Source organism: Ictalurus furcatus, chromosome 9 (genome assembly GCF_023375685.1).
Source record: "Ictalurus furcatus strain D&B chromosome 9, Billie_1.0, whole genome shotgun sequence".
In the NCBI taxonomy this organism is placed as follows: domain Eukaryota; kingdom Metazoa; phylum Chordata; class Actinopteri; order Siluriformes; family Ictaluridae; genus Ictalurus; species Ictalurus furcatus.
In genome coordinates this window covers 4,994,589-5,006,206 of record NC_071263.1, presented here as the reverse complement: position 1 = coordinate 5,006,206, position 11,618 = coordinate 4,994,589, and the positions used below count along the sequence as shown (strand labels likewise).

The following is an 11,618-nucleotide window of genomic DNA, read 5'->3' as shown; positions in this document are numbered from 1 at the left end:
AAGTTGGACATCAAATTCTGGGTAATGTAAGCTTAACTATTCAAATCCCAATTGCAAGACACTTATCAAGAGAACTGTACAGATCATGCTGTGATTATTTATTATATTTACTCATCCCCTTGAATTTACTTCCTGACTAAGCCACTGGCTGATGTTATTGGCTGTGCATTTAAAAGGACAGTGTAAACTGGGTCAAAGTTGAATTTGAGTACGATGCCAAGGCATTGAATCCAAACAGCACCGCTTTCTCTACAGGGAAACAAGGGATTCGCTGGCACAAAACAGTTATGCCAGTGATCATCTGCAAGCAGTCTTACCTATTCAACTCTGAAAACTACATGTCCATGTGGCCACCCGATCTGGTATCTGGCAACTCATAACCTCTGGCAACCTGAGAACTGATACTTCACATCTAATACTGGACAACTGATACCTGATAACTGAGGCTTGATGTAAAATGTTATAACTCTTGAACAGCCGTGAAAGGAGACACAGCTTAATAACACATACGATGCTACACATACAATCTGATTTCATTCAGATACAAAATACTCTACTGGAACAACACTAATGACAGACAGTGATTCATGACAATGTTCTAATATGATATAGTATGAAAATGTTTCTTGTAGCTACTACAGGCTGTCTCAATATTATTTGTTGTAAATTCGCATGGGCTGAATGAAAGGCGGCAGCAAGTAGTTTTTGGCCTGCAGACTTTGAGTTTGCCACATGAACTAAACCATTAATACAATAAAATATAGTCTACTTAGTCCATATTTTGGACAGTCCCTGTAAGCATAATGTTCACATTTGATTGGTTATTTTAGACTGTTAAAACCAGACAAGGTTTCTTCTCTAAAACCATCAAACCTGACCAATCTGACCAGCTGGAACCAGCCTTAAAGTGACCGAAATTTTCGAAAACAATTAAACCTGACCAGCTAGAACCAGCCCTAATATGACCCAAACTCCTCTGAAACCATCAACAGGGTTTTGAAGGACAATGTCAGTAATCTCAACTGACTAAACAATACATCAAACAAGAATTATTATTTTTATTTATTTATTTATTTATTTATTTATTTATTTTTATTATTATTATTATTTTTTTTACAAAAACACCAGAGCATATAAAGGTCACTCTCAAACATTTATGTAGCATTCACAGATTCACACATTCCAGTGTACATCTACTGTAGTAGATGCCTTTATCCAGAGGAACTGGAGAAGTGAATATCCCTTGAATATCATATAAAAAGTCAGGGTTGGAGAGTAGTTAGTTGGAGAGTAGTTAGCATGAAAATCAGTCGTTCAAGTTGATACCAAAACAGAGAAGAGTCTTGATGCACATTTTCCTTGAGGGATGGCAAGCTGTGCTTGTGGCTTGATGGGAATACGGTACAGAATGTGCTTTGCTAAGTGTCTTCAGGTAGGTAGGAGCTGGTCTGTTTTTGGCTTTGTAGGCAAGCATCAGTGTTTTAAATCTATTGCGGGGATCTATTTACAGGGAGCCAATCAGGGGAACACATCAATGGGGTATTGGTAAAACAATAAGGCGAAATAGTCATAAATATCTGGAGCTTGCTCAAGAGTGATGAAACTCTTGAAACCCAGTTGATGACAGGAGACCTAAGCTAACCTAATTTACTAGTTATAATCTCCGGGAGATCTACCATCCAGTGTCTATCTGAGCATGTGCACGTGTCAGAGAGTTTATGAAAGCAGATTATAAACTGCAGCTAATTTTGGCATATTTGAAAGCTTCACTATGTTCCTGTAAAAAACAAAACAAAACAAAACAACAACAACAAAAAAACAGTATTGTGTAAGAACAAACATTAAAACAGCATGCACATTTGAATGCAACCTTTAGAATGTTGACTTTCAGTGATCTTGTTAACACAGAGAAAGTGTCATAATTAAGTTGCCACTAGATGTCACCAAGTGATCTTGTCTGTGCTCTGTTATGCTGAAGTGTGCATGAACCTATGTGGGGCACTTGCACGTCTTTGTAAATGTAATGTAAATGTTTATTCACATGTTTATACATATCCTCATTAGCCTTATATGATATTTCATCATTTTTTTTTGTAGAACTTCAGTACATGCAGCTGGTTATTTTATTAAAATGTTACCAAGTGGCACATTTCTTACATGTTTTGTTTCAGCAACACGTTGGCTTTTATCCAACAGTATATGAAACTTGAATGTTTAGGCCCAAATTTCCTGCTTCCAACAACAATCTAACTGTAATTAGAAAAATAAAACCTCTACTGTCATACTGCTCAGTTTACAGGCTAATTTCAAACCTTTTTGATCATTATATAGTAAATGAACCATTTAGTGACTTGAATTTCTAATAGAGAATATCGTGTAGCATAAAGACACCATATATTAACTTAAATATATTCTTTATTGTGTGAGGCTAAGACATTGTAAGTTCATATGAATAGATAGATATAATATGAATATTAACGTGAAATAAATGAGACGATCTTTACTGCTACTGCCTGGGGCATTGTGGGTTTTTATTATAGATCTTTCCTTTGTTTCATCTAAAGGCATTTTATTTCTGAAGAGTTTTTTTTTTTAATTATTATTCCTATTTCAGGTTTTTTCCTTGTTGAGGATTTGAAGTCAAAATTTTGTACAGTTGCTTTGTGGCAGTTATTAATATGGCAATATTAGTGAGTAAAATTAGGACAATACCGCAATTTCCTTTTATTATTAGAGGACACGGGATAATCCGCGACATGTAGAAAGAGGAAAACATGATAACTGTCCCTCTTCTAGCCGTTCACATGCTTTCTCTGTGCATATGAAATGCAACAGCATGTTTTATGGTGCTTGGGCTGCTGAGGTCTGCTTCTCAGCGGATCTGAAGTTGAAGCACGACAAACGCAGTATGTGGTGAGGTGGCAGCTGAATCATCCTGTGAGAGATCTTTCACGTCCCAAATTTCCTTGAATGCACTTTAGTTTCACCCCCACCATGCTGCTGATTCTACTCCTGGTTGCCATTTAGCCTGTAGTGCCAGTTCCACTAATAGGACTTCAAGCATGGCAGAATTGTTTGTTTGTTTGTTTGTTTGTTGGCAAAAATGTTCATTCACTTTAAAGAAAATTCACTTTTCATTCTTGCAACATGCCTCTGTGCCAAAGTGTGCAGTGGTCATCTGCATTTGGCAAGTTTGTACCCCTTACAGCCCCCTAGCTAGGAGAGACTAGGGGCACCTCATAAAAGTAGTATAAAGCTGCATTAAAGGTAGTAAATATACACATCTAACTCAGTGAACTGTGAAAGTTCTGAACTGTTTTTTTTATTTTATTTTATTTTTACAGCTTTGTTAAGACCAGAATGCACAGATGTTAAAACAGGTTCAGATGTAGCGACAGATGGTGTTTGATTATGAAGCAGACTGTTCGCGTAATGCAAAGATGCTGCTTCAGCCCAACTGTAAGAAGCCCGTCTGCTCAAAGATGAGCGGGAGGGAGAGGGGGACTCAGGTGGACCAGTGGTTCTAAGAGAAAGAAGAAGAAAAAAAAAACAGGTTATGTGTAAAAATTCTTGAGGAGAAATTTGGCCCAAGCTTGTGTTGCTTTGCTGTGTATAAATCATGCTTTAGGGTTTGGGGATCATCTGTCTGCAGCAGTGATATCTACAGTAGGTCCAAACAGCTGTAGCAGCATCTTCAATTGACTGTGATGCCAGAAAGAATTAACAAGACTTCATCACACATACCTGAGATGCACCTTAAGTGATAATCAAATAAGCACATTCTCAGATAGAGCCAGAACACCTCCATGCTTGCATGTACCAAAGACATTTTTTTTAAAATCAATTTTTTTTAACATTAAAAATAAACCGTATTGAGTTTAATCATGATTAAGCCTATTGAAAAGACATCTAATATCTAACAGCAAGAGTATCCATGTTTTACAAATATTTTTTCTTCATTTTTTTAAAATTTTTTTTTATCAGAAATAACATGATACTGACATTATGCCTGTGTGATCTTTTTAGGGAAGCGAAAATGAAAGAAAGTCTGGTGGCAAAAATTTCCAACAATGAATGGGCCAGTACAAACACAGCTGTTTTATTGTTGTGCTGTTAAGATGTGCCTTTCAAAGGCACTCTGATGAAATCAAACAGAAGGGGAGCGCTACACGGTTCTGCTCGTCATTGTGCCACAGAATGGGGAGTGACCCTGCCTCCTGTTCAGTGGAGTCACTGGAGTGCTTAGGCAGCTAAAGTGTCTCTTTGTATCAGCTTGTAAATTACAGCGGTGGCGGCCTTGCTTCTTTCAACCTCCTGGTGCAGTTGCCACACACTAACGTTCAACTAACCAAACTCAACATTTTATTTGTGAGGCTTTTTTTTTTTTTTTAATTTACTTACCTTTACAAATAACCTGGAAAATATGTAGATCATGATAAAAAAAAAAAACCTAAATAATAGTTTAAGCAATGTCCTCAGCATAAATGTATTAGGTGGCTGAGAAAACCCATTTGGAAAACTGAATTACGGTCCCGAATGCTTGTTTGTGTTTGGATGGGTCTCTTGTGAGCCATTTTGTAGTCATTTTATATTTGACATAAATTCTAAACAGAGCTACAATTTTTTTTTGTTTTACTCAGAGACAACTGTCTTACATGCACATTACCCATAGCGAATCAAATACTTATTAATCCGCAAGAAGGATTTATGTCTAGTGCATGTAAATCAAGTTCCAAAAAAAGGATAACACAAAAATATACTATTATTATTATTATTATTATTATTATTATTATTATTATTATTATTAGATCCGGTATTATTTTATACTATGCAGATGTTTTATTCTGCCATCATCCTGCCACCTGAGGAGAGTATAAATCTAGTTATTGTTGTAGGAAGGTCACCAAATTGAAATCTTCCACAATATCATTAATGCAGAACATGCACAAGTTTTCAGCACTCTGTACCCTGTCTATTAGGATAACTGTAGGATCACTGTTGGCCAGATATTATATGGGTGCCATAAACTTTACAGCACTGCAGTGACATTGACATGGCAGTGGTGTGTTAATGGGTGTTGCACTTGTATGTTTATAGCAGACAAAGTGGTATTGCTGGTGTTTCAACCCATTAGACCCTGGATTATCATTTAGTTATTCAACTTAATGAATATCTACTATCCTTTATTATTAGTACCTACTACAGGTGAAATTAGTTGGACAAGGTATGTATGCTGGATATAAACAGTTTACACACTAATATTTTAGTGGGGAAAATGTGTAAGTAATTATGCAACCTCCCCAATACCTTGTTAAAACATCTTTTGCTCATAATGTAGCACTCAGTCTTGTTTTTTTTTTGGTAAGAACCCACCAATTTAGCACATCTTGATTTGTCGGTTTTATTCCTTCCTTGCAGATCTATCAAATTGTGAGGTGCTCTCCTGTGCACAGCCCTCTTCTAGTCATTCCATAGGTTTTCAATAGGATTTAGATGTGGGCTCTGATTGGGCCATTCCAAAATGTTCACCTCCTTCTTCTGAAGTCTTCTTTGTTGACTTGATTTGGGTCGTTATGCTAGAAGGTGACATTTTTCTTCATCTTTTGGCTGTCTAACAGAGGTCTGCAGGTTTTGTGTCAGAATAGATTGGAGCTATCGATGATTCCCTCTAACTTGATTAGAGCCCCAGTCCAAACTGAAGAGAAGCAACCCAATATCACGATGCTGCCATCACCATGCTTGACCGTTGTTATGGTGTTGTTTGGGTGATAAGCTGTCTTGTTTTTGCACATGTCTTTTAAAATTGTACCCAAAAAGTTCTACCTTGGTTTCATCAGACCATAACACATTTTTCCACATGGTTTTCAGTTATTTAGGCAGGCTTGGTTGTTTATTTACATGAGAAAGGGCGTCCATCTAGCCACTTCACCCCATAGCCCATATATGTGAAGAACACAGAAGACTGTGGTTACATGCAGGGAGTGACCAGTACATGCCAGATATTCCTGCAGATCCTTTAATGTGGCATCTTCCCTGATAAGTTTTTTTTCCTGTCCTTTTCTCACTTTGGAGGGATGTAGTGTACTTTATAACGTCAGTGTGGTGCCCCATTTTGCATTTGCTCCACTTCTTCATGATGGCCTTCACAGCGTTCCATGGTACATTTCATTTTGAAATACTTTTGTACCCATCTCCTGATTGGAGCTTGCTTTGTAAACTCTTTGCGGACCATGGCTTCAGCAGTCCGATGAAACCAAGAAGATGATAAAAAAATCTTACAGAAACAGCTGATCTTTATTTGGGTTTAATCCAAATCACTTCAGTGATGACAGGTGTATGATAATTATTTTTGAACATGAGTTTGAATGTGATTGGTTAATTTTGAGCACAGTCAGATGTCCAAATATAAAAGAGTGTGCACACAGGTTAGTGTAAACCTTTTCTTTTTCCCCTAAAACATTTCTATTTGTTTTTCACTTGAATTTATTGGTTTTATATAAGATTAAATGATGGGAAAAGATCTGATATGATTCATACTGGTTATATATTTTTTTTTTACATCACATAAACCTGCAATTTTAAAACACAATTCTGGCATCCATCCATCTATTTTCCATACCGCTTATCCTACACAGGGTCCCGGGGGAGGGGGGGTTGCGGGTAGCCTGGATCCTATCCCAGGGAACTCGGGGCACAAGGCAGGGGACACCCTGGATGGGGTGCCAATCCAGTGCAATGCACAATCGCACACACATTCACACACTATGGACAATTTGGAAATGCCAATCAGTCTACAACGCATGTCTTTGGACTGGGAGAGGAAGCTAGAGTACAACCAAACAAGATCGGCCTGAGGTAGAAGACTGAGGTAGGAGCACTAGTTTAATGTCCGCAAATGCTTGTCTTCACACATGCAAATACTAGTAACATAGATAGTATGGTTGTTAACACAAAGGTAACACAAAGGACTTCAGTTATTTGTCTCAGTGTAAAATTGAAAAATGTACAGTTGCCCTGAAACAGTTCTTCCGCTGTATGTTCTGGATCAAACGTATTCACGGCCGTGAATATACTATCACCTAGTGACAACCACCACTCTCATTTGTGACCAGAGGGAACCACACACACGAGTAAAATGCACAAAGTTTAATAAAAAGAAGAGTAATTGTATGCATCAATATAGTACAAAATATATGCCAACGGAATATCTGTACAAATGTAGTGAAAATAATTGATTGACAATTGGATAATGAGTGGAATGAAGCTTAATGACAGACAAACAGAAAGTGTAGGCAGTTATTTGGATCTTATTATGTGAAGTGGGCAAAAGTGTTGATCTACATAACAAACTAATTATAGCTAAACTACCATGTCAACACTCAAGAAGGACGCATGCAAGTTACACATAAAGTCAAAGCATAGTTACGTTTCTGTGGTGTCTCCCCGGTTGGTCCTGATCCTGACTGAAGTGACCTCGGTCCTGGGACTCTAGTGTAGCACAGTTTAGCAGTAAATCGTGCTGAAAGATTAGCCATGGCCTTCAGGGATTGGAGATGGAGGCTTATGACTTTGTGTAGACCAACTTATGTGGTCTGGTCATAGCCTCCATTTAGTCAGTACAGTTGAATCACTGACATTTTCTTAAATTTTTTAGTACTGCCTAATGCATATTACATATGCATTTTATTATCTACTAGAAAATCATATGTGAATTGTTAGAAAAAATATCACAATTACTACAAAAATGTAGTATTTCTTAGTTTTTAACTTTGACTTTTTATGGTTTTATTATGTTTCTAGATTAATTGTGCATATTGCAGCAGACAGTCTGGCACAAGAATTAAGCATCACTTTTTACACTCATACACCCAATCACCAGGTTTGTTGTTCCCCCCAGACAATTTGTGTGGACCTGCATTTTTGTTAATTAAATTAATTTTGCCAATACATATGATTCCCAGAGCAAATTGATTTTATTGGCTTCAAATTTCCGTTTCCTTGATTTAGAGATGATTGCACACGAAATTTGAAGATCATATTTTCCTGAATGGTCAATTTTGGAACGGTCCAAAGGAAACCCCAGCCTCAATTTCTGAAAATTGTCTGTGTCAATTCCAAAATTATTTCAAAAATGTCTTCTTGCTTATTTGAATGACAGATGCCTGTAATAATGTTGAATGATAAGCCAAAATTATTACAGTTGCTGGTGTTGATTACAAAGTGATCTATTAAATAAAAAATACATAAATAAAAAAAATGTTTATACGGGTTTACATTTAGTAGTCCCTTGGTTTAAGCCTCAGAATGTGTTTGACTTTTGTGAGCTTGTGTTTCTCTATCAGTCTATTAATCTATGCATGAGCATCTGTTTACATATTTTATTTTACTGAGTACATGGGATAAAATGCCTTTACTGGCAAATGGGGGATTCTCAGGGAAAAGTGCCCAACTGGACTGATGCTGGTATCCAATAGTTGTGTTGCTTATGAGTAGGCCACCTTGTTTAGCCCCAACACTGTCAAATTAGACGCAATAACATTTTAGCAGTGTTGAATGATAAACCTAAAAATATACTCCCTTAATCGTTTTTATTCAAAGTATAATTTATTCAGCAATGCCATGAGAAACAAGAATACCACAAGTGTTTTTGCAAGCATTAATAACATTAATAGTAATAATTATATTATTCATAAATAATAATCACATCTATACAGCTAAAAATTTAATCACACATTGCAAACATTCTGGCATGAAACAAACTATTAACAAAATGCCCAAAAAATTGGAGGGATTTCTTGGGTACCATCTATTAGTTTACCATCTTGTGGTAAATATAGCAACGCCCTTTATACAGACAGGAGCAAGGAGTTGACTAAGATTAATGCAGTCAAAACTATCAGACTTATTTGTTTTAGACAAAGAAGCACAAACAGCCAACAAAGTAGCTGGAATTTAAAAATTTAAAAATGCTACCTTAATTTTCATACAGAAATGAATGAATCTCTGGGGGAGAGTGAAGTTGTTAAGTACTAGGCAATACCAGTTTTTACTCATGCAGAAGCTCCTGCAGACAGTTGGGAGATTTAAAAATCTCTGGGACCTCACTGTCCAGCTTGCAGATGACCTTGTATATGGCCTTCTTCCAGGAAGGATCAACATCTTTGCCTGCCACAATAGCATTGAAAAACTCCCGTAATGTGATCTGCGCCACTTCCAGAAATCGTTCCGGAACCTGCTGATACACAGGGAGACAAGGAGGCAATGACATTAATAAATATATTAAGTTTCAATCCCATGTCCAAAGTAACCAAAGCAAAGTAAAATGGAGTTGGATAATATACCAAATAAGGTAAGAGGGACAACCATATCCCGAGTCCAAAGTATGCCGAAAATGATTGGATGCATTCTAAATAATTTGGGGTTAAATGTACCCCAATTTGGGTCATTTCTGTAACCCAGTGCTGGGTCAGTATATAACATAAATGTTGAGTTAAATTGACCACAAATCGTTATGTGTAGAACCCAACTATCAGGATTGCTTTAATATGTTAGTTCTTTTATCTATTTGAACTGTATTTAATTAATACAATATATTTTCCATTACATTAAAAGGCATACACTTACAGCTGAGAACAAACGTTTTTTAAAATTCACCAAGGCTAAAGATATTCAATCTCACTTTTTCACAACTTTACACATTCCATGTTACCATACATGTCTTTTTTTTGACAAGCCAATTAGGGCCTATACTTTGTTCACATCAAAGGTAATTTTAAAGCAACTGATTAGAGACAGATTTATGTAAGCTTTAATTAACTATATCAGAATTCCAGTGGGTCAAATGTTTACATGAAGTTGACTGTCTCTTTAAACAGTCTGGAAGATTCCAGAAATTGATGTAATAAGGTTTAGAAGCTTCTGATGAGCCAATTGTCATAATTATGAGTTTATTGGGAATGCATCTGTGGTTGGACCTTTCAAGACAAGCAACTCAGCCAAGACCTCAGAAAAAAACCCAACACAAGTCTAGCTCCTCCTTAGGAGCAATTTCCAAACAACTGAAGGTTCCACAAGTATCTGTACAAACATGTTGGGACCACAAAGACATCGTACATCATGGAGATAAAAAAAAAACCCCAAAAAACTCCCAGGGAACAATAAACTTTGATCCAAAAGGTTCAACTGAAGCCCAAGACAACAACAAAGGTGAAGGTGTTGGACGAATCATGTACCAAAGTAGGTACATCCACCATTAAGAGTGGATGTCCCGTCACTATGGCCTGAAAGGCTGTCATGCAAGGAAGCAAGATTAAAGTTGGCAATTTGCCACCAGGATGAAGAATTTTTGGAGGAGTGTTCTCTGGTCAGATTAAACAAAAATTCAACTGTTTGGCTATAATGATCAGCACTATGTATAGAGGAAAATCAACCAGAAAGTTACAACGTGGTTGCAACTGGGTCTTCCAGCAGGACAACGATGCTCCTGGAAGTGTTTTTGTTACAACGATGTAACAAAAAACAAAGTGAAAATATTGTAGTGGTCAACACAAAGCCCTGACCTGAATCCCGAAGAAAATTTGTGGACAGATCTGAAAAAGCATATCTGAGCAAAGAGGCCCACAAACCAAACTGAGTCATCCCAGTTTTGTCAGTAGAAATGGGAAAAAATTCTGGTGTTGTGAGAGGCTTGTGGCTACACCAAGATTTTGATTCAAGTTCAAGCAATTAAAAGGCAATGTCACCAAATACTAACAAAGTGCATGCAAGCTTTTGATCCACTGAAAATCTGATATAGAGAATAAACGCTGAAATTAATTTCTCAGCTATTATTTTGAAATGGCCTTTTATGGAAATAAAGTAGATACCCTAATTGACTTAACAAAGGTATGGTAACATGAAATGTTTGGAGTTGTGAAACATTGAGGTTGAATGTCTTTAGCCTAGGTGTATGTAAACTTTTGGCCTCAACTGTACAAATCAACCAACATATTGCATGCAGAAATATCACTAAATTACAGCCTATGTTTGCGTTTTAGTCCCATTATGCAGTTGTGCTTCACTGCAGCACCACCATCAAAAAAAATATATAAAAAACTAAAGTCACAGCATTCTGCATTCATTTAACACACATGATTAAACTCATCAGCTAGATTTACCAAGGCCTTCATGGTCTGGTGTATATCAGCAGGGGCAGCTGGTATTGATGGGCTAACAGGGTTGTCTTTTAAAGATTAAAAAAAAAAAAAAAAAAAACCCACAATGTTTAATTTTTGGCATCCACATCATTTCCGGTTAACAGCTGTCTTAAAGCAGATTATTTTGGAACCAAACACTTTTGGACGTATCTTTCATCTAGGACGCTTTAGACAGAGGCCCTGTGTAAACAACCATATCCTCTCTCCAGTTTGGAACCTTTGAATCTCTCCTGGTTTTGCTCACCATAAAGCACGCTACACCACTGAGCTGGATTCTTGTGATGATTCTTGTGAGTGATGCGTGCATAGAGAGGCACAAATGGATCTCTTTGCCAAGTTCACTGTTGAGTGTGGTTCTCTGCTAGGAACTAAACAGCCCTCTGGGATGCAGTAGATGCAGTAGTAGCAGTCTCACTGCCTGCT

The 11,618-nt window shown here is 37.0% G+C and overlaps 1 protein-coding gene across 2 annotated transcripts in view; it reads right to left on the bottom strand.

Annotated features, from left to right (window-relative positions):
* Window positions 1–7,134: 7,134 nt before the first annotated feature.
* Window positions 7,135–11,618, bottom strand: part of prox1a (prospero homeobox 1a) — a 38,998-nt gene continuing 34,514 nt past the window's right edge. Inside the window, exon 5 of one of the 2 annotated variants that reach the window (XM_053632174.1) lies at window positions 7,135–9,235. In XM_053632174.1, the coding sequence (XP_053488149.1) occupies window positions 9,047–9,235 (189 nt within the window). In that variant the 3' untranslated portion in view covers window positions 7,135–9,046. The remainder of the gene's footprint in view (window positions 9,236–11,618) is intronic. The other variant, XM_053632175.1, reaches the window with a different exon arrangement.